The sequence below is a fragment of the Hemicordylus capensis genome, chromosome 3, assembly GCF_027244095.1.
Source record: "Hemicordylus capensis ecotype Gifberg chromosome 3, rHemCap1.1.pri, whole genome shotgun sequence".
Taxonomy (NCBI): Eukaryota; Metazoa; Chordata; class Lepidosauria; order Squamata; family Cordylidae; genus Hemicordylus; species Hemicordylus capensis.
The window spans coordinates 102,492,508-102,515,587 of NC_069659.1; the positions used below are offsets into that span (position 1 = coordinate 102,492,508).

The 23,080-nt window shown below is 40.0% G+C and overlaps 1 protein-coding gene across 4 annotated transcripts; it reads right to left on the reverse strand.

Moving 5' to 3' along the window:
• Window positions 1–1,032: 1,032 nt before the first annotated feature.
• PRRG1 (proline rich and Gla domain 1) lies at window positions 1,033–22,448 on the reverse strand. 4 transcript variants are annotated; one of them, XM_053310944.1, is made up of 4 exons: window positions 22,243–22,448; window positions 12,190–12,224; window positions 10,952–11,112; window positions 1,033–5,836 (listed from the first exon to the last, which is right to left on the reverse strand). In XM_053310944.1, the coding sequence occupies exons 2-4, from the start codon at window positions 12,197–12,199 to the stop codon at window positions 5,330–5,332; spliced, it is 678 nt and encodes a 225-aa protein (XP_053166919.1). In that variant the 5' UTR covers window positions 12,200–12,224; window positions 22,243–22,448; the 3' UTR covers window positions 1,033–5,329. The 4 variants fall into 4 exon arrangements, with proteins under 4 accessions (XP_053166919.1, XP_053166917.1, XP_053166915.1 ...); XM_053310942.1 differs by lacking the exon at window positions 22,243–22,448 and adding an exon at window positions 21,927–22,209; XM_053310940.1 differs by lacking the exon at window positions 22,243–22,448 and adding an exon at window positions 21,784–21,903.
• Window positions 22,449–23,080: the final 632 nt, after the last annotated feature.

The window sequence follows — 23,080 nt, forward strand, 5'->3', positions numbered from 1 at the left end:
CGCTGCTATTTTTAAAATGCTCTTGCAATAAATAGCAAGTGTTGCCTTTGGTATCCTAAATGATATACAGTATTCTGAATGGGCTTTACATTTAAGCATGCATGGGATTACATCCTTAAAAAAGTATTTCACCAAGTGAGTCAGTGTAAAATGATCTTTGGCATTTTACAAGCTAGCACACTTACTTTTGCACAAGCTTTGTATATTGACAGGGTTACCCCTTTGTGTATATAACAATAAGAATAGCTAGAGATTCAAATTTGAAATTAACCAAACTTGGATCAACCCAACCATGAATCAATTACCAACCATTGGTAGTGTCATTACCTTGATCCCACACTCCTCCTCCCACCTGAAAAGATTTAGGCAATGAAGAAGCCTGCCACATATACTGAAGGTAAAAAGATAGGGACGGCTCCAGGAACATCTCCAGCGAGTCCAAGTTCTCTCTGTCCTATCTGCCAACAGTGAAATGTTAAAAAGGTGTTTCTATGAGAATTCTCAGAGAATTCCCTAGCTAGGAACAATGTATATTTTGAAGAATCATAATTCCCAAGTTAGACAAAAGTTAATGTGCAGTCTAGTAACTGTCAGTGGCTGCTATCTTAAGATAGTACATCTTATATTAATAAGATAACACATCTGCACATGTGGCAAAACCACCTCCACAGTTTCATGTATTCCCTTCTGCACGTGTTTTCATGCAACAGAACAAGCAGGCTCCTCTCTTGGAGTGCTCTCCTGTGCTCCCAAAGCCCTCTGACACAGTGGAAACACGTTGCTGAGGGCAGTTATGCATTTCCACTGTAACAAATGATGCATGATTCATTTGTCAGGAGGTCAACCAATGTTTTGAAAAAGCTGTTTAGTGATGTAACATACTGCAGTAAAGTTTTGACAATCTTTATTAATTTTAAAATAATGATATGACTAACGTCATAATTTTTGGCTCTGAGAAATAAACCAATAAAACTGTGACAAAACCCAACTGCTCCATTGGCCTAGCACAAAGTAGTATCTAGAGACATCAAGTGTTTAAAAATAGTTTTATTTAGCATACCAAAATCCCTTAAGCTTTCTACAATGTAAGTTTTAAAAAATAATTTAAAATGTAAACACTTAAAAACTTAATACTGCACTCAAATTAAGGTTATTTGTATATACTGAAGACTAAACCATTGTCACTTGAGGCAAAGTTAACACAGTCATTGACAAGATAATGGCTTCAACATTCTTGTTTTTAGCAACTTAGAAGTATTTAGAACTTCACAAGAAAATGGCATTGTTACAGTCATGTAGCCAACATAACACCTTGCTTACTATTTAGTTGTCAACCAAGGAAACATAATATGCTCAGATTTTTAGAACACTGAGGGGGCCAAGGCTGCAGATCTATGTATATCTATTGCAGCACAACAGTTCCATTTAAGAATAGTTATAAATTTTGAAAAAATAAAAGCTCTGTATAAATCACTATACTTTGGATTAATATGTTCAATCAAATCAGAACTGCAAAGCACAAAAATAAAGCTAATGGGAAGTTCACTCAACATTTTATAGAATTGGCATCATTATAGCACAGGAAAAAATATCTACACAAGAGATAGAAAAAAATCAGAGCTATTCTGAAGCTACTGAGATGTGTATGGTTCACTTTAAAAAAAAAATCAAACTGTGTGTTCTTTGATGAGCAATATGCCCAGGATGGTAGAGAATAACTGCTGCACTTGCATGGTAAAACCTAAACTTTAAAAAGTGAGTTGTTCATCTAATCCTTTGACAGATAAAATGCACAGTAATGGGATAGCAATGGTATTTTCAGTCACTGCCTCAGATTCATATCTGGTTGGTAGCAGCCAACAACTGCATTTGATTTCAGAAAGGACCATTATTGGGTGCATTGAAATGTTATTCCTGAGGGAGAAGAACATGAACACCACATAGTCTTCTCTGCCAGCTCATTGGAGAGGCCAATAGTAGAGCTGGCTTGAATACTGGATTTCGCTTTCTGCCCTATCCAAAATGGTTTCTACAGGTCAAATATGAGGCACTTTGGCAGAGGTATAAACCAACTTTGGCTGGGTGTCAAGTTATTTTGCAGTGAAGTAAACATCTGAATCTAGAGCAATCATTTCAGGACTTCCAATGTACAAAGTTGCTTAGAACAAAAGAGAGTGGCCTAAAATATATCAGCTTATATTATGCTGTGCATATACTTTCTGCTTTTATCTTCAGCAAATAAGATATTAAAGTGAAACCTTTGGCACTAGAAGTTTTAGGAGATTTTCCATCAGAGTGCAAAATTTAGAGTCAACTAGAAGTTGTGCCTTGCTAGATATAAGCATTATACTCTGTTCTAAAATAAATGATGAATCATTAAGTACACTACTTCCACCCAGCTTACTAGATTGACATTACTGCCCATGCATGTTTTGTTGCTTGCAATAATTTCACAGGCATTTGGAGGGTAGGGAAAGAGACAGATAACCATATTTACTGAAGCAAGAGGCAGAACAGACCTCAGACACTTTGGTACCTGAAGCAGAACGAAGTGAAATTCTATCTTCCCCACCCAGTAATAGGTAATACTGTTAAAAGTCGCAATATGCCCTGATGAATCTTAAGAAGCAACAATACTCACAGGTCTGTTCTTGCCCTGGGAAAGCACTGCATAATAAATATTTCACATGACTGCCTAAAATTACAAATATGCGTTAGAACCACCAGTCCATCAAAAGAGAAAAAGTTGTAGAGAATGAACAAATGGGACAAGACAAGATGGCAAGAAAGAGGATACACAGGCAGGGAAGGGACAGTACAGAAACGGAGTGCCATTCCTCATACACAAGTTAATATTTTTTATTCAATTCACTTAAAATAAGTTGTACTCAATATTAATGCCTTCAACTCAATATGATAACTATTGTAAAAGAACAGCTCCTTACCCCAAGACACCTCAAGAAAGCCATGAAGAAAATTCTATAGAAAAAGTGTAATAATATTCCTACATCTTCATTGAGCCCCACAGAAAAAAGATATTCAACTGACCAAATAGAACAGACATTTCCAGGGCTTGATTGAGCATGACTGCCACCCCTTCAAGCTCCACAGAGAGCGTATTCCCAATTCCCTGACTATACACACTCTTCCATGTCTGTGGAACCCAATCACTGTTTCTGAAAACAACATGTGAACCAAAACAAGCTACCGCTGAAACAAAAAACATTCTAAATACTTATACTGCGAGTAGTTCAACCACAAAAATTCATAATTGGCTTCCAAATTAGTCTGAGAACCTTTTCATTCAAGTGATAGATTAAATCCAAACTAAGTGTGTCTACACAGTCTAACTTAAGCACAAAGACCAGTCAGCCCCAACTTGTGTACTGGGCAGGCTAGTGTAATTTGAGAGAGACACTAGTTCCCATGAGAAACAAACTATTCAAGTGTTCCTAAGCCGCCACCACCCCATCAACCATCAAAAAAGAAAAAGGTGTTCCTTTGACAATGAGACATACCTATAGCCAGCCAGCCTCCTCTGGGAACCAGTAATTCTGCTATGTCCCTACACTGGTAAGTGAATGACCTAATCAATGCAATTCAGAAAGAGATGAGAATTACCTGCTGCCTCTGTGTCAATCACTATTCTGGGTGTGCTTCCAATTCTAATTCAGAAAACACTGTATGTCAACAATTAGGAGTGTGGGAAACACTGCCAGACTCCTCTTCAATCATAAGCTTTATTTGGCATGCCCAAAATGGCTCAGAGATGAAAGGATGAAGGACTTTCCTCTACTTGTCTTCATGCATCTTATCTTGCATGCCCATAATGGCTCAGAGCTACTGGTGTAAGAAAGAAATATGCAAAAGCTTCCTTTTATATGCTTTTCTCATTGGTTCACCCCCCATCTCAGGGGGAGGAGCTACTGTAAAGCAAAGTTTAGCAATAGGGAAACAGAAGCATGTGTCCCCAGGCAGCTTCTCTCAACATTGTTTTTGATTTGGGCATAATCTGTTGCTACCCCTGAAGCAGACTTCTGTTTAATATGGTAGGAATAAGCATTGCTATCCCTCATCATTCCCCCCACCCCTGCTCAACAACTCGTGCTCTGGTATCAATCAACAATTGCTGGCTAAACGCACCTCTGTGCCCGCCCGTGCTCCCCCCCCCCCTAAATGCAGGGCTCTTATCGGCTTAAAAATCAGCATGCATCACCAGAGAACAGCCAATGTTCACAGAAGCTCTTTGTTGAAACAAAAACACATACACTAGTCAGAACTGAATGAAGAACAGTAAGCCATTTCATAACCTGCAAAAACGTGAAATGAATACAAACTGATGCAGAGATGTAGCCTAACACCAATAAGGTACATTTCCATATATCATTGGACAGGTAAAACATTGAGCTACTAAGTGGGCAAGGTGGCAGTTAGGGTGTGGGCATATTTTGCTCAGGAAAGTGGGGAGGAGCCAGTTTGAAAAGTGTTTGATAAAGCATCGCTGATCTTCCAAAGTTATACAGGGCTGATATCTTCACATATGGTTATTTCCCCCTACCCTCCACTTTTGGTTAAAATTATTGTCTTACAGACTTTGTTCTAGTATAACAATAGAATTCTAGCTGCTCAAGTAAGGAACAAAATTCAGTGTGACAACCATTTATCTCCAAATCTCAGTGTCAGAAAATGCATTTTGTACCCTTTCTTAAGAAGCAGGGTTAAAAAAAAAATTGCTTGAACATTCGGTTAATTACCAATACTATATATTGCATTTCTCACAACAGTGATTATTTTTTGTCATGTTTCAGTCTTATGTCAATTGCTCTCTTTGGCAGAAAGAAGCAAGGATTGTGTTTATGCCAGTTCATTTGCTCATATCTGTATGTGAAAAATCAGAAGTATTTCAGTGCAAGATCCTGGAGCAGCTTGAAAGGACAATGAGCAAGTTATTCAGCCAAGAAGGTCTAAAATTAGCCTTTGACCCAAATTCTTTTTTGTAACTTTACCATCCTGAATCCTTTGTGTGTGTGCGCGCTATAAAATAACTTTAGTAGTACTATAAAGGAGCATGAGCGGACTGAAATGGCGTCTCTGGAAGTATGCACAATCATATGCCAAACTGCTTTGTTTCCCAACCTACACAATGTTGTGGGGTGGGGCAGGGAAGTTGCACAGAATAAACCAAATTTGAGAGATGGGAAGAGAGTGGTGTAACCCAGGAAGAATATTTGAAATGTATAAAAATTGAACTTCAGTAAAGTGCTTCTAAAAAAATCTTAGTTTTATCTCTTCTTTTTTTAAAAAAAGAGCTAACCGTGTTCTTCCTGCTTCACTTGGTACTGGTGATAACAGAAAGTACTGAAGTATTATTCAGTATGTCTTCATATTGAGGTGGGGGATCCAGGGGAGTTGAAGTTTCATTTCTTCTCATACCATTTTCATTGGCAACTTCCTCGTAAGAAGGAGGTGGATCACAATTGGACAGCCTTGTTGATATAGAGTCTGAATGTCCATCTGTGTAGCTCAGATATCCTGGAGAATGTCCGTTTTCCAACATTTCTTCTTGTGGAGAATGAAGAATGCTGAGTGGCTGTGGAAGGGGACTTCTCCCATTTGTAACCATTCTATCACCAGCAGCTTCTCTGGTTCTGCTATGTACATACATGGACCGTCTATGCATTTTCTTTTTGAACAGGCATCTCCATACGACAAAAATAATGAGGAGAATAACAAAAAGGCCAATGATTAATAAAAATGTGAGGTAAAATGGATACCAGTTATGTCCAGTGTTACTTTGTCCGTAGAGTCCACTTGTGTATTCTTGCCAGAATTTATTCTAAAACAAACCAGAAGAAAGATTTTCTGAAAAAAGGTGTTATCCACAGAAAAGGAGTTCCATATTAGAGAAAGTTTAGTTCAGAGAAACAGTGTTTTTGAATGTTGGACAATTTGGCATAGTACAGTAGTTCTGTCTCTCAGATTAATCGTTTCCAAAGCAAGATGTTTTTAATTTAAATCTGGTTATACAATTTGAGCCAAAATGACTGTCTCCTGTTGTCTGAACACAAGACTGACAATGGGTGAAGCCATATGTGAACAAGAGACACTAACAGCTCAGTCCTGTGCATAAGGACCATAACAGCTCAGTCCCTCCAGCCTCCAATGGGTGGGTAAGCAATGATTGAGATAGTGGTGGCTGACCAGCCCCAAGTGGTCTTGGAGGAAACTGATTATCTAGACCCATTTCAAACTGGCTTTAGGGCAGGCTAGGGGGTTGCAACAGCCTTATTCAGCCTGATAGACGACCTTCACCAGGGAACTGACAGAACGAGTGTGATTCTGCTGGTTCTTTTGGATCTCTCAGCAGCTTTCAGTATCAAGCACCATGGTATCCTTCTGGATCGCCTGAGGGATTTGGGGATAGGAGGCACTGTTTTACAGTGGTTTCGCTGCTATGTCTCGGGTAGATTTCAGTTGCTCTTCAAAATGTGAGTTACTATATGGAGTCCCTCAGGGCTCTATTCTGACACTGGGTGAGGTCATCAAGGGATTTGCTGCTAGGTGTTATCAATATGCTGAAAATACCCATATCTATTTCTCCTTGTTATCAACATCAGCAAATGGCATTCATATGATTTAATTCCTTTGTATACTGTCCAAAACATGCGCCTCTGGGCAGTTAATTTGACACAATGTTAAACTATTAAAAACAGTAAATCTAATTAAAAGCTTGGGTGAACAAATGTGCCTTAACTGCAGATGGGGAGGCTCTTATTTCATCGAGGAGTGCATTCCAAAGCCTTGGGGCAGCAACGGAGAAGGCCCATCCCTGAGTAACCACCAGACAAGCTAGTGGCAACTGTAGGCGAACCTCTCCTGGTTATCTCAATGGGCGGTGTGGGGTTCATGGCAAAGACGAAACTCTCTTAAATGCCCAGGGCCTAAGCAGTTTAGGGCTTTATAGATTATAACCAGCACCATGCATTTTGCCTGGAAACCTATCAGCAGCGAGTGTAGCTTTTTCAATATAGGAGTAATTTGGTCTCCTCAAGATGACCCAGACACTAACCTGCTAACACATTCTGTACCAACTGTAGTTTCCAGACTACGTTCAAAGGCAGTCCAACATAGAGCACACTGCAGTAGTCAAGTCTAGAGGTTTCCAGCAAAAGTACCACTGTTCTGAGGTAGTTTCTCCCAAGAAATGGATGCAGCTAGATTAGCCCCTAGCCTGCCTACAGGCAGTCATGGGCTGGATAAGGGATAATAAATGGAAGCTGAATGCAAGCAAGATGGAGGTGCTCACTGTTGAGGGTTGTAATCTGCAAGACGGGTAGAACTTTCTGTTCTGGCTGAGGTTACACTCCCACAGAAATAACATGTTTGTAGACTGGGAGTGCTCTTGGATCCACGTCTCACCCTGGTGCTTCAGATTGAGGCTGTGGCTCGGAGCGCTTTTTGTCAGCTGCGACTGATTTGACAACCACCCATTCCTTGAGGAGAATAACCTGAAAACAGTGGTACACCAGATAGTAATCTACAGGCTAGACTACTGCAGTGTGCTCTATGTAGGGCTGCTTTTGTATGTAGTTCAGAAACTTCTGTTAGTACAAAATGCGGCAGCCAGATTGATTTCTGAGGTATCTTGGAGAGACCATATTATGTCTGTTGTTTTTTTTAAATGGCACACAATTTTTCCAGGCAAAGTACGAAGTGCTGATTATTACCTTTAAAGCCCTGAATAGCTTAGGTCCAAGTTGCCTGAGAGAGCACCTGTCTCTACAAGATTCCCTACCACTCATTAAAATCATCAGAAGGGTCAGTCTTCGGGTGCCACAGTTCATCTATTGGCAATCTGGGATTGGGCCTTCTCAGTTGTCGCCTGTGCTCCCCGTGAATACAAGGATTATCTTCCTTGAAGGACTTCAGGAGAACCTTAAAAGATCCATCAAATTAGCTTGGCTTTTAGTTATATCCAGTTTTAACCTTAATCTGGTTTAAGATTTTTAAATTTTAATGGTTTTATTATGATTTTTTGATTTTATTATAAACCACCCTAAGCCATTTAAGGAAGGGTTGTGTATAAATTGAATAAAGAAGGGCCTGGAAGTCAGTCCTGAATTCACTTCCAAGTGCACACAGAATCAAGCTATACGAATTAATGCATTAGAGAGATATAAAACTACACCCAGCAAGTGTCTCAGTTATCCAAGTTGCATTTTATTTTGCTTTCAGCTTGACTCAGTTTTGAACTGACAACTCATTAGAATTCTACAATTAGCAATTTAAGCCTTGGATGTATTCTGGTGATTTAGAACAATGTCAGATAAGTAACAATCAGTCAAGACTTTGGTGTTTGAAAGAAGTTACTATTGTTAGAGCTTCTCAATTTATCAGTTAAGAAGATATGCACCAGTAGGGGAACAATTCAAAGTCAAGCAATGACAAAATAACTAGCTTACCTTCTGCACAGTGAATGGAGGGTGGGATAAGTCCCTGTCCGAGCTACTTGAGAGAATGTAAAGAACAGAACCACATTGCTGTGCAGGCAAGTCTGTTCCACTCCTTTGAAGTCTTGCATAATTGTAGCCTGCACAGATACTTTCACCATGCTTGGTGGATGTATCTGTACAGCATGCAATTGTGTAGGACTTTGAAGGAGCAGAACAGACCTGCCTACACAGCAGCACAGTTCTATTCTTTAGATTTATGTAAGTAGTGCAAGATGGGACTGCTCCTATCCTCCATTTGCTAAACTGAATGCAAGCCACTGAATACAAACATTACAGAACAAGGTTTCTACTGCTATATTTGCTCTTGCAGATATCAGTTTAGTGTTAATATTTATGCTGCACAGCCAATGTAACTCTGGCCATCTGTCTCCTTAAGATTACAATTTATATGTTATTTTATTATTATTAAGCAAAAACAAACCTTATTTGGGCATTTGGTCTCTGCAGTGTTAAATAGGAACATAGGAAGCTGCTATATATTGAGCCAGACCATAGGTCCATCTAGCTCAGTATTGTCTACCCAGACTGGCAGCAGCTTCTCCAAGGTTGCAGGCAGAATCTCTCTCAGCCCTATCTTGGAGATGCTGCCAGGGAGGGAACTTGGAACCTTCTGCTCTTCCCAGAGCGGCTCCATCCCCTAAGGGGAATATCTTACAGTGATCACACATCAAGTCTCCCATTCATTTGCAACCAGGGCAGTCCCCGCTTAGCTAAGGGGACAAGTCATGCTCCTCTCCCAAATGATGAATTGTAGTTGGTCCTACTATTACTATTATTTATAAACAAACAAAAAAGTTCTCAAAGTGGTTTACATACGGGAGCGGGGGAATGTCCCCCTACCCCAAGGGCTTACAGTCTAAAGAGCAACACAAGCGAGACACCACCAACAGCCACTGGAAGCAGTGGCGTAGCAAGCTCTGAAGGAGCCTGCATGCAAGAACTGAATATGGGCCCCATCAGATAGTTTCCTCTACAGGGATCAATGGGAAACTAAAAAAAACGCACCTTCAAAATGGATGGGGAGAAAGCTCTGAAATTTCACATGCTTTTACATTAAACACTTAATGCTATCACATGATGACATTGTGTGGACTTTCAAAGGATATTGGTTCACTTACAATTTTGAATGATTTTTTTTTAAGGTTCTAACATTGTTTTAAAGTGTCAATACTTTTATTTTACAGTAGGAAGTTACAAAATGTTCTGGAATAGACCCCCAACCCCACCCACACACTCTGTCAAGATTCAAGCCTCATTGGAAGGAAACCTTTTACATAAAAGTAGTACCCCAATTTTTTACTTCCCATATTATAATTTCAGAATGGCTGCGTAGAAAGTCCTCAAAATTCATATGATGGTAACATGATGGTGGCATTAAATGCATGGATGTTCAAGGAGATCAGTCTACTCATTTATTTTTAATGACTTTTTAAATGTTTTTAAAATGTTTTAAATTATAAAAAATGATTAAAAACTAACAGGTTGCCTGATCTCTAATATCTACCCATTTAATGCTATAATCATATAGAAACACCATGTGAAGTTTCAGACCTTTCTGCCCAGCCATACACAAGTTTAAAATATTATGTTTCCCACTGATCCCTATGGAGAAATTATCTAAGCACAAAATTTGAATGTAGCTCCACCTAGTGGCGGCCTGTGTTCATTGCACACATTTGCTCAATTGTAGATGCACCCCTGACTGAAGGGGTGCTGTTCAGGGAGTGAATAAGCCCAGTTGCTTTCCCCTTGCTTAAAGAGAATCACTGTTTTGCAATGTGGTTTTTTGCCTAGTTATCAGGGTATATTACAAATCAAATTATGGGAGTAAGAACTCAGTTTTGACCAGAAACAAATTAAATGTGGAATAAATCTTACACCTAAATCTTAATCATATTTACTCAAAAATTTCAATGGTACAAATGTTATTTTGTTCTAATGAGTAAGGCATGTTTCAGCGATTCAAGCCTGAATGATAGGCCACATGTTTTGGCAATTCAGTCTATGCAGGTATATCTGATGTACTTGCAGTGTTCACCATAAAGTTAGTCCTTTATAAGGGAGCAAAATGCACTTCTTGTATGCCTGTTGGGAACAGATTCAGATCTGACTGAGAGCAGGACCAATCCATATCCAAGACTGTATAATGTCCTGTTTCTCCAGTTACAGTTAATAGAGCATTTTTAAATTGTCCTCATTGTTTAATAACACAGCACAATGTGCAAAGCAGCACTTATACTTACATCAAGTGTGTTTTAAGATCATGCTCTATATGAAATTTTAGACTATGAAGCACCCCTTTCAATTTGCACTAGCTAAAGCTGCAATCCTAAACATATTTACCTGGGAGTAGGTGCCAGTGAACTAAATGAGACTTACTTCTGAATAAACAAGCATAGAATTGTACTATTATTCAGACAATGCAACATCTAACTTACCGTCGCATCATCATTTTCAAAGACTTCTCTTGCCTCTTCATAGCTACAGCGTTCTTCAATGCATTCACGTTCAAGATTTCCTTGCTTCAGTTCTTCCAAAGCTCCATTGGCCCGTGGATATCTTTTAAAGACAGAATTGGCTTTTGCCTCTGTCAGGAACACTGAAGTAAAGAAAAATTAGAGTAGCACTTTTGAACGTAAGTATTCTATTCTACAGTTCAAAACAAAACCAATGCATTTCAGAGGAAAACAAAATAGATATTATTTCAGAAACACATTTTTGTCTTGTGATTTAACTCACTATCCACTGTTAATATGAACTGGTTTTGTTCATCATTTTAACTGTCCCCACCACAACGGCTCAGAGTTGATAGAAACATCTGAATTGCACCAAGATACTTAACTTCATCCTATAAGATTTGAACCTGTTAAACTGTGAACATACAAAATGATTTATGCATGAATGAACAGTGGCTGCATTCAGTCAATCAGCCAAACCATAGTTTGGAAGATTGTAAAAGAGACATGTTCTTCCATGCACAGGGATTAATTCCTTAATGTCTCTGAATAATATAAGGAGTTTTTCAAGTAGCCAAGTAGAAGAGATTTAAGAAGATTTTGCATAGAAAAAGTGAAATTTTTCCATGGAAGCTTTCCCACCCCTTATCTCTGATCGCAAGACCACCTTGGTGCCAATTCCACAATTCTGGTAGGAACTTTATAAGGACCAATCAAAATGACACAGAATCCAAGCAACACGAGTCTGTTTCTTCACCTCCTCCTGCATTGAAAACTGGATTCTCAGAGCGATTATACCTTGTCCAGCTACCCCTTCCTCCAATTTGAAGACTTGTGGATATGAAATAAATAATTCATTCAACTACCTCCCCTCACCACACCATTTTTGCTTTGCTTAATATCCAGCCTGATCAAAGAGTTCTGAAGAACTCAAAAATGCTTATCATTTTGTGCCATTTTGGTTGGTCCTAACAGAGGTATTCCTAGAATTGTGGTTTTTGGAATTTTTAAACTTAACAAATATCTACATGATCCTAACCAAGCAAAGCAGTGAAGATTATTGGCTGGGGTAAGAGAGGAAATTACTCACGTTACTGTGGGGATATAGTCAAGCGACCAATCAAATTAGAAATATATATATACTTGGATTAGAAAATTTTAGTAGTGCGTTACATAGCCTATCTGCATTGTAACTACAGAAAGTATGCTTAAGAACTTACCACTATCCATGTTTAGCACTGCCCACAGGAAATTCCTGTTAATGCAAAGAAAAAGGCAAGTCATTGCCACTGTGTGAAAAGCTATTTATTTATTAAATTTATATACCGCCTAGTATAAAAATCTCTAGGTAGTGTACAGAATTAAAAACATAAAACATAACACATATAAAATCCATAAAAAATAAAATCATAATAGATTAAAAAAACACATTAATAACACTTCTACTAGGTGCAATAGGCAATCTTCCCTCCTTAGAAGTTGTAGAGATGGCCTTGTCTTTACTGAGGAAATAGACTTGATGCAGGGTGAACAAAGCCATCCCTCCCCTGCCCCCCACAAACACACAGATGCTTTGTAAACATTCTGAAAACTGCAGGACATTGTCACAGTCTTTTCTGGCATTCTAGATCTTGCATAGCATGATATGGCCTAGACATACATGGTTTGATTACTACTTTACAAAAACACACAAACATGCTTTTATATTTATTATGAATAATGATCAGCCAGGAGATTTCCCCCCACTTTAAATGCAAATAAGTCTATTCCCAGATTCTGCCAATATCTTTTTGGCAACATAGAGGTTTTTTTATTTTTGCAAGTTGCTTCTAATGGCTTGTGCCCCATTTCTACAGTCACTGTCTTTTCATAGTTGAACAAGTGGAATCTTGCACATCCAAGTATTATCAACAGTTCTTCTATTTGAATTGTATGATTGTGCTGTGCAGTTGTCAATGCACTGGAAGCATATACAAGAGGCGAGCCTTTCTTCAACAATACAGCACCTGATCATAAGAGATTAGAACAAGCTTCTCTGATATACTAATTGATTTTTCCACACAGGTGTTTTTGTTACTAGCTCCTCTAACTGCCTGAATGCTGTTTCACGGATCGCTCAAACCTATTCATTTGATCAATTCTGTAGGCTCTTCTACCATGATTGACATGTTTAGCTTTTCATACAATTGAGTTCCTCATGAACTTTGTCCCTTAGTGGCACTGCAACCTTCCAAAAATAATGTGTTACAGAAGGTACCTGTGGATTTATATTTCAGGGTAGCTTAAACAATACTGACAAACTATTTCTTATCTTTACTGTGGTATTTCAAATTTCCATTTTATTAAATTTGTTATAAATTAACTGCATGTTAATTTAGTCCTGGTAACTGGGCAAAGAGGCACCTTTTACCATGGTGATTCTCTTTATTTAGCAGGGGGAGAGTAACTGGCCCTATCCACCCCCAGCACAGTACTTCCAGTGACTGTTGCTGGTGTGTGTCTTATGTTTCTTTTTAGAATGTGAGCCCTTTGGGGACAGGGAGCCATCTTATTTGTTATTTCTCTTTGTAAACTGCTCTGAGCCATTTTTGGAAGGGCGGTATAGAAATCGAATTATTATTGTTGTTGTTGTTGTTATTATTATTATTATTATTAAAATGGGTTATAACTGCAGATTATAAAATTGGTTTCAAAACTGAAGTTTTGAAACCCATTTTATAACCTGTGGTCAATGATCAGCATCTCACTAATCTTCTGAGTCAGTTTCTATTAAATTAACTCTTTCTGCCCAGTAAGTCGCTATGTTGACAATGCAATGTGAATATTAACTCCTAACTCTCAACAAAAAGACCTTTTATTGCACAAAGAAAACCAAAAGGTTGGTAAACATAAAACCATAAGACGTTTCGGACATGTGACACACCATCCTCAGTTAAGTAAAGACAAATGAGCACAGATGAAAACCCTGGGTCCCTTTAAATGGGTGGGGGTGGGGAGGGAGAACACCCAATTCTTCTTAGAGGCTAATAAACTGATACCATGAAGTTGCCTCTCAGAAGAATCAGGTGTTTCCCCTTCACCCCCTCCCCCACAGCTCATTATCTCTCCACCACTCAGGAAACTGTGGGTTATCATGTCAGGAATTTAACAGCTGAGGAACCCGGATTTTCATCTGTGCTCATTTGTTTTTACTTAACTGAAGATGGTGTGTCACACCAAAATATCTTATGCTTTTATGTTTATCATCTTTTAGTTTTTCTTTCTGCCCAATTTTAAACCACCCCGTGCCCCAGGATTTTTACTATGCAATTCCACTACTCCACCAATTCACACATTTGTGCATTAAGATAGTTACCTATGGGTTTGTGATCTATCATTCACTCAAGTTCTAGTGAAAAGTGTTTCCTATGAAATATTTTTTTCTGGATGTACAATATGTCTCAAGAACATTAAAGCAAGCTTGAGACCTGGGGAGGTACCAGCTTCTCTGCATATCCTTTCAGCAATCTCTGCTGAAGATGCCAGATATCACCAACAGGTCACCTAGACTTGGATGTCTTCACACTCTTTCCACCAAGCAACTCAGTGCACACACTGAGCCAATCTCCTGAACAGCACCACTTCACAGGACCTTGGGAAATTTTCAAGCAGTCAGGAAAGAAGGAAGAAAGTGAAGAAGCAAAAGCCACTCCATCAGCAAAGGAAGAAGTTAGGATGTGAACAAGATAGCAACAACGGCACTGAGGTGGTAACCTGAAATGAATATGTTATTTTAATTTTCTTGCCAGAATGGAAGGTTGAATACACCTGCACCAAGCATAAGCTGGCTGCTTTGTTGGAAAAGGTGGTAAGAAGACTAGAGAAGCAAGTTCCTAAACGTCACCTCAAAGACAATAAGGAGTTCTTGGACAGGACATAGGGGACACTGCAGCAAGGACAACAGCAGGAAGACTAGATCTGAAAGGAGGAAGAAACTGTGTGAAAGGGAGTGACTGTCAAGAGCAGTCCAGGTAGACTGAACCACTAGAGCTAATAAACTGCTTTCAGGTAATTACTGAAAGTGTAATTAGTAGGGATGTGCTCGAGTGATTTTTTTAAATTCAGTTTGTGCTTGAAGTGAATCACCTCCAATTTGTTTTGTCCAAATCTGCACCCCCCATCACCCAATTTGATTTGGACCACTTATAAAGGTCCTGGGCACCAAATGTGGGTGGTGGGTAGGTCTCCATGGGTGCCACCTACCACCAATATTTCGAGGCAGTGGGGCATTTGGTTGATTTTTAATGCTTTTTTAAGAAGTTTGGTTTTTTTAACTGATTTTTTTATATTTCCATCATTGGAAATAATGGGGATTCAAAGTCACCCTATACTAATCCTAATATGGTTCCCTAGCTTTAATTAAAAAGAAAAGAAAAAGAAGCTAAGCTCTAGCCCTTGTAGAAGTGGAGTTATGGCGCAAAATGTGCAGTCACTATTTTTCAAGATTTTGGATTCTTTGGTGTATAACATTTCCTCATAATGAATCCCTATCAGTATTCATTATAAGCCTTCATTTCTTCAGTTCATTTTGTCCGTCATTGGAAAGTGCCAACTGCCAAGTGTAAACTATTCCCCACCCCCACCCCAACACACACACACACACACACACACACACACACACGCACTCCATTTATTTTTAAAGGAATTTTAGAAGTGTTTAGATTCTTTTGTGTTTTCATTACACACCTTCATTTCTTCTGTTCATTTTGACCCCACTGCTTTGCAAGTGGGGGTGGGGAATTAGTGCTAACAACCTCCCCACCCCGCAAGCCACTGGGTACTCAGTTTATATTTTAGGAATTTTTGAGGTGTTTAGACTTTTTGGTGTGCAATGAATCCTCATAGGGATTCATTATGAGGAAAAGTTATTAGACACCAAAGAGTCTAAATGCCTGAAAAAATTCCTAGAACGTAAGCTTAATACCCCACTACCTTGCATATGTAGTTGGCATATGGCACTGTCCAATGACAGTCAAAATGAACAGAAGAAATGAAGGCCTGTAATGAATCCTCATTGAGGAAAAGTTATTATACACCAAAGAATCCAAACACTTGAAAAATAGTGACCACACATTTTGCTCCATAGGTCTGCTTCTCAAGGGCTAGAGCTTAGCTTTTTCTTTTTTTAAAATGGAATCTGGGGGAAATAGGAGAATTCTGAATCTCGAAGTGATTCGAATTGAATTTGGCACGATTTGATCCTGAATCGATTCATATATCCCTAGTAATTAGTGTTTCCTACTAATTTTTCCCTCATCTGCATTGTCAAACTGAAGAGTTTACTTCTTCACTTGCCCCATGAAAAAAATACTGCTGACTTAAATGTCTCATCTTTCTTGTCTGCTCTACAGGCAATAAAATACAGCTTCAAATCCTTCTTTCAACCTTCTACAGTTCTCTGCAGCATTTTCTTCGAACACCAGCTTTTCTGGAGATTCTAAGCTGTTTGATTTTTGTTTTGCTTCAGCTTACTCTCAATTTCTCTGGCACGGTGTAATATCTGCTACTGCAAGCTTTGTCAAATAAAACTGCTAATATTATAACGCCCTTATACAAAACTACGGTGAGGCCACACTTGAAGTACTGTGTAAAATTTGAGGCAGGAGGATGCCTCTGATTACCAGCTACAGGGCATGCCCTCAACTCCTGCCTGTAAACTTTCAGCGGCATCTGGTGGGCCACTGTGTGAAACAGGATGCTGGACTAGATGGACCATGGGCCTGATCCAGCAGGGCTGTTCTTATGATGCCACAAACTCTTACAAATGGCTTGACAAATCCTAGGCACTAGGGAACCATGACACCTTGAAATTTAACCTTAGTACCTAGACCAGGATATTTAGATGTAGGGTCAATTAATAAGATATTAATTGTCCCAGACAGCCTTGTTTCTTAGTATGCTTCCTGTAGAGAGGATAGAGAAAAGTCAATTTACCTTTCTACCTCATTAAGGGGAGCCCATCACAAAGTCTAATAATTGTGTCAAGTATCCATTGTCTGGCTCCTAACGTTTTGGGTTGGCTCCTGGGTGCAGAGAAAATTTGTCAAGGTCTTACAAACAGCAAATCTAAGGTAACTGCTGTCCTAGGTATATGTTCTCTGTTGGTGTTCCCTAGAACTACTTCCTTCCATACATGTACTCATGGACCATTTCGGTTCCTACTGTCATTGCAGTCTATGTACACGCACATGTACACGTTAAAACTAATTCCCATTAACTGATCTAGGAGTTCAAGACAGAAGACAATTTAAAGAAAAAATCTCTCCATGTTTTGACTTACCTTTTATTGAACTAACAGCCTTAACAGCAGCAACAAAAACCCTCTTGAGACCCTATATTGTATGAGTGTACAGATGTCTGTCCACTTGTACATGTTTTTATTTGAAACTGTATCTGTGTACATTTTTAAAGTGAACCTGGGTATAGGCCCTTCAAATACATGGTACAGAAAGGAAATGTACTGACTAAGTGCCCTCGAGTCAGTGTTGATTCTTAGTGACCACATAAATAGATCATCTCCAGGATGATCTGTCTTCAACTTAGCCTTTAAGGTCTCTCAGTGTTGCATTCACTGCTGTTGTAATTAAATCCATCCACCTTGCTGCTGGTGGTCCTCTTCTTCTCTTTTCTTCAACTTTCCCCAGCATTATCGATTCTCAAGGGAGGTGGGTTTTCACATAATGTGTCCAAAGTGAGCCTGGTCATTTGTGCCTTGAGTGAAAATTCTGGATTGATTTGTTCTATGATCCATTTGTTTGTTTTCCTGGCTGTCCATGGCATCTTCAAAAGTCTTCTCCAGCACCCAAGTTCAACAGCATCAATACTTTTTCTATCTCGCTTCTTCAAAGTTCAGCTTTTGCATCCATAGAGTGTCACGGGCAAAGTACAGAGTATAGAGTATCACTACTGTACATGTTTTTCGCATACAGTAACGTGAACGATACCTGTATACAGGTCTGTACACTTGTACAAGTGTTGAACATAACATGTGACTAAGGCTTTAACTAACATTTTTCAGAAGTGTCATACTGGATCTTATTTAGGGAAACAAGGCTGACAAGATTTAGTTATCAGCCTTAAAAAGTTCAGCTGCTCCTCCTATACTTATCAAGAACAACCTATAACCCCTCCCCCAATATCTCTGCCGAAATTCATGATCAGGAAGCAGACATTTCCTGCCTTAAGCTATTCACTGCAATGTTGTGTTCAACAACTATTGTCTGTCCAAGCCAGCCTGAATATTAACCAATGTTGCCTTTAAGAATAACTGCTGAACAAAAAAAAAAAAAAAAAAGTAATGCAACCGAGCATGTAGTACATTTTCCAAGTTTCATGGAGAAGGGAGCAAATCACTATTTTTTGGTTACAGATGTGCCACTATCCCCTAGTTTTAGTAATGTTAAAGGTTACTCTAGCTCACAAGGTACTCTGCAAGAAAAGCTCATTAAGTTTGTGTGTCTAACAGAAACCTAGATGTTTGGAAGATATATTATCAGTGCTGTTGCTATCACCACCCCCTGGCCAAAACTGCTGTAATATATCTTTTTATAGCTTCAGGTAAATTTATTCCAGACTTGCAAACTGTCACCCACCTTGTTGCGAGTAAGAATAACCTCTGAGACAGTTTTACAGAAGTCATGTTTTTAGGCCATCTATGTACCACAAGTTATTAACACAGAAATGTGTGGGCAGGCGTTTAATTAAAAATAAATAAATAAATGCCAGACCAGTAACTTTTCTAAGCCTATTTGTATGGTTGCTTTATAATCTCAGTTGTTACCCATTGAGAGCCTTTGGGATAAGGAAGGCTATAGTCCAACACAAACAAACCTCAGTAATACCAAATATTACACTGGAACTATTATTTAGCTGAATTATTTAGTTATCATTTCAGATTAACATTTTACTCAAGTTAACATATTGGATTTCTTAAGTAATGTCTGTGCTTAAAATAAGCTGATAAAATAAAATTACTCCTGACAGAACGTATAGCAGCTACTCCCCAGTACATGTTAAATGCTAAAAACATGCTGCCGCTGAAAGCAGTACCATACTAGCAGTTCCCATTTGCTTCCTAGAAGTTCAAGTTTAGTTTATTCTTTTATTATAAGCATCTTTTGCTGCCAAAAGGATTTTAATGGTAATTAATCCAATCCAGTGTTTCAATTACAAGCCCAAGTTCTATAGGAGCTAGAAATGTGTAGGTGAATATGGATAACTATCTAGTGATAACGTATCATGGTGACATAACCAAGGGGATTCAATTAGTTGTGCTCAGCATTTACCCCGTAATGACAACTTCTAATTGGTTGTAGACAGATGGTAGAGTTTTCCTCACTACTTGACAATGTCTCATAATAATCATAAAGCCACAAGTTACCACAAGTAAGGTGTCTATTTACATAATGTCAGGCATTAAGAGGAAATTTTATGTCTAAACCATCTAAAAACACACCAAAGTTTGAAACAAAATTTAGTTTTGGCTCGAGGAACTTGCTTACTAATGCAAAGTTTGCCAAAACCGTGATTAATTCTTACATTTAGGAAATTTTCCCTTTCAAATAATAGTTGTCATGTAAAGTCTCATAGGAGACACACATTTATTTTTGAACCTCTCATCAGTAGCTGCAATTCACAGCTTTTACCAGGCTGCAACAGAACATACAGTGAAGCAGTCCTGTCAGTCTCACTGCTTCTATTCAGTACCATGCCTGTGTAACCAGCAGGGATAATTTCTAAGTTGCTGTTTTTAAAAGGAGGACAAGACAACACCTGTTGGGGATGATTTATAGGAGATCAATCTCCTGTAGAGTAATGTAATACTGAAGTAGTGCAGCAGACTGTCTTCACAAACACTAAGGAGGAAGGGAAACTATTATGAATGGCAAACAGAAAAAACTAAGCCTACTAAAAAGGAAAAAGTCCAACACATTCCATAACTGCGAGACTACACATGCAGGTGGGATTATCACTGTGACTGTGTGTATTGATTCCATTCATCTGCTGTTTACTAGCTAGCAGCAGCAAGCAGTTTGTGATATTTCAGTGTGCACCTGTTTCAGACAAAGTTTTCTTATTTAACCGGACAGGGTTATAACTAGGTGAATGATGCTAAAAGTTTCAGATTTTATCCAGTGAACTGACTGATTCTAAAAATCAAACTAAGCATGATTTACAAAAATTAATGCCACATATCTTTAAGACAGAGAGAAAGCTGAAGAACAGCATTGGTCAGTTTCCACTTCAATCATTACAAGAGTTTTTAAAGGTACAAAACTGTTTCATAATAAAACAGGATGCTCAAATTCCTGTAAACACAATTCCCTGAAGTTATGTCCAATGTACATCAAGATTAGTTGCTTACAAGGGGGGGGGGGGTTTGTAACCACAAATGAACTACATAAGACAAGTTTTTGCATTCGTTTCATTCTAAACTATATGCAAATAGGCATGGGTCTCTTGCATGTATTTTGAAGGGGAATGAGATGCATGCATGAGATTTCATATGCAGCACATGGATTTGAGACTCAGGTACTCACACTGGTATATCGAAATATTAGTTATCTGCAGCAGTTATAGCATTCACCAGTACGAAGTGCAAACACACACCTCCAACGCATCAACTAATAAACCTTGAGTTTACCAATGAAAATGTTTAAATGGCACATTTGGTTTTGCATATATACAGCCAGAAGAATTAGACAATTGCATGCAGCCACTTTTGCAATACACAAGTTTTTCTACAGTTAAGTACAACGCCTTTTCTTATATGAAAGATCTCGAGGAGATCAAGGCTCAGACACAGCAGAAAAAAAACAAGACATAATGGAGGACCATTTATCGTCTCCTGATAAACTGAACACGGACTGGATTACAATGAGAGAGACAGTGATTAATACTGTGGAAAGCAGGAGGGAGGAAAAGGACAAGAGAAGATATTGCTTAAGATCATTTATTTCAGAGAAGCCATTTCACTAGAACGAAAGACGCGGTTGTATGTGATTAGAAAATGTACTGAGACAATTGGATCCCTAAATCTTGACTTTTAAATCCCAGTATTAACATTCCATTAGGAGTACTTCGTACCAATTCTTCATCCCACAGTTCTGAGTAAAGTTTCAGGGGCGTAACAAGGCTGGAGTGGGCCCAGAAACAAAATTTTAAAATGGGCCCCTCGCTGATACACACACACACACACTTCACATGTGACTTGCCTCTGGGGGGCCCCTCGAGGCGTGGGGGCCCCCAGGCAGCCGCCAACCCTTGCCTTAGTTACGCCCCTGTAAAGTTTTAATATACGTCCCAGATATGATCTTTTTCTTCCTAAGCAGTTTGCAGCAACACAAAACAGTTTTGACGGCACCGTGTCTATATACAAGAATATCCGCCTGCAAATTCGCAGCTCCCTAACAACGTTCCAGGTCCCTCAGCTTCCTAAAACTATATCCCGCCCGCAGAGAGTGCGCGTCCAAAGAAGCCCATTGTGAAAGCCGCTTAGACAGTACTAAAAATATTCTCCCCGTACCAGAGAGCCACCCGACCCGTCGTTACAGAAGGAGCCCTCTGCCCAGGACAGCCCAGAGCTGGCGAAACAAACTCCCGCTTTGTTCTCGCCAAGCAGCAGCACGACTCGCAAGGGAAACAGGAGTCACCAGGGAGCGTGGTGGGACCGCCCCGCCCAGGGCCAGCCTGCTGCTCGCTCGCTCGCTCGCCCTCCCCCTCCTCGCCATCGCCATTCTGAGCCCTGCCAGTGCCAGACAACTTCGCAAACTCACCCCAAATAGGAGCTACCTACTACGTTGTCTGGAGAAGAAATGCTCCTCCCACAGGCGCCAGCCACTATCATCCTTTTTCCTTCCCACTCCCGTCCCGTGTCAGCCCGCCAACCCTCCCCGCAAAGAACAACAACCCCACCAACCTCACGAAGCCAGGCGCGCCCGCGCGTGCTTCCGCCTCTCCTTTTCTTCTCACGGCGCCCGACAAATTCCCGGCCGCAGTTTTGAAGACTCTCGCTGCTGCTGCTCCCGCTACTCCCGCGCTACCTTTCCTAAAGCACAGAGCGTGCAGAAATCCCTGTTTTGTCTGCGCAGGCGCCACAACTCCAAGCTCCCCCACCCCCGCTGACTTCCGAAGAGGGGTAGAGAGAAAGGAAGTCCGTGCGCGCCGAGCCCGGGCTTGGAATGGAAAGCTCGGCTACACGGCAGTGCGCAGCCCTGCCCACTTCCCTACCCTACCTTTCATCTCTAATCCCGTGTTAAATTGGAACCAACCCTCCGAAGTGACGCTTTATATTTCAGATTCCTCGGGAAGAGGCCAGGGAAGAAGGCCGTGGTCCTGATGCTCCGGTGACGTAGCTTGAGCTATCCACGCTTACGCGTGAAGTAGGATCTCTTGAGAAAATAGTGGCCGTGCCAAGTAAATGCGTAATTTCCTTGAAAACCTAACCTCGACTCACTGTCTTAGCTCCAAAAAGTCTGCACACAAGGAAAGGCTCAACTATGGGAGGAGATCTGGTCTTGGCAAGCATGACTTGTCCTCTTAGCTAAGCAGGGTCCGCCTATTGCATATGAAAGGGAGATTAGAAGTGTGAGCACTGCAAGATATTCCCCTCAGGGAATGGAGTTGCTCGGGGGAGAGCAGAAGGTTCCAAGTTCCCTCCATGGCATTTCTAGGATAGGGCTTAGATAGAGATTTCTGCCTGCAACCTTGGAGAAGCCGCTGCCAGTCTGTGTAGACAATACTGAGCTAGATAGACCAATGGTCTGACTCAGTATATGGCAGCTTCCTATGTCCTATGGCTGGGTTAAACGCTGTGGCTTGGCAAGGTTACCAGGGGCGTAGCAAGGTTGGAGTGGGCCCAGAGACAAGATTTTAAAATGCCCACCCCCCACTGAAGCTCAGCTCATGAAGTAAAGAAATCCGAAAGTTTTAATTTTAATGTAATAATGTGCTAAAAATTGACGTTCCCTCCACGCCCAGTTGTGCATGGTTCCGGCCCACCAGGGCATTTGAGTTGTGAAGCTCAACACGTGGACTCAAACAATCATGTGTCAATGGGACGTGCTTCCTAAG

Bases quoted from the DNA above. Each gene is read 5' to 3' on its own strand.
- PRRG1 (XM_053310940.1), bottom strand. From the start codon at position 21,854: ATGATAGTGGCTGGCGCCTGTGGGAGGAGCATTTCTTCTCCAGACAAC. The intron at 11,113-12,189 runs GTAAGTTCTTAA...TCTTTACTTCAG, and splicing joins AGTGCTAAACATGGATAGTG to TGTTCCTGACAGAGGCAAAA. The intron at 5,837-10,951 runs GTAAGTTAGATG...GGTTTGTTTTAG, and splicing joins TTGAAAATGATGATGCGACG to AATAAATTCTGGCAAGAATA.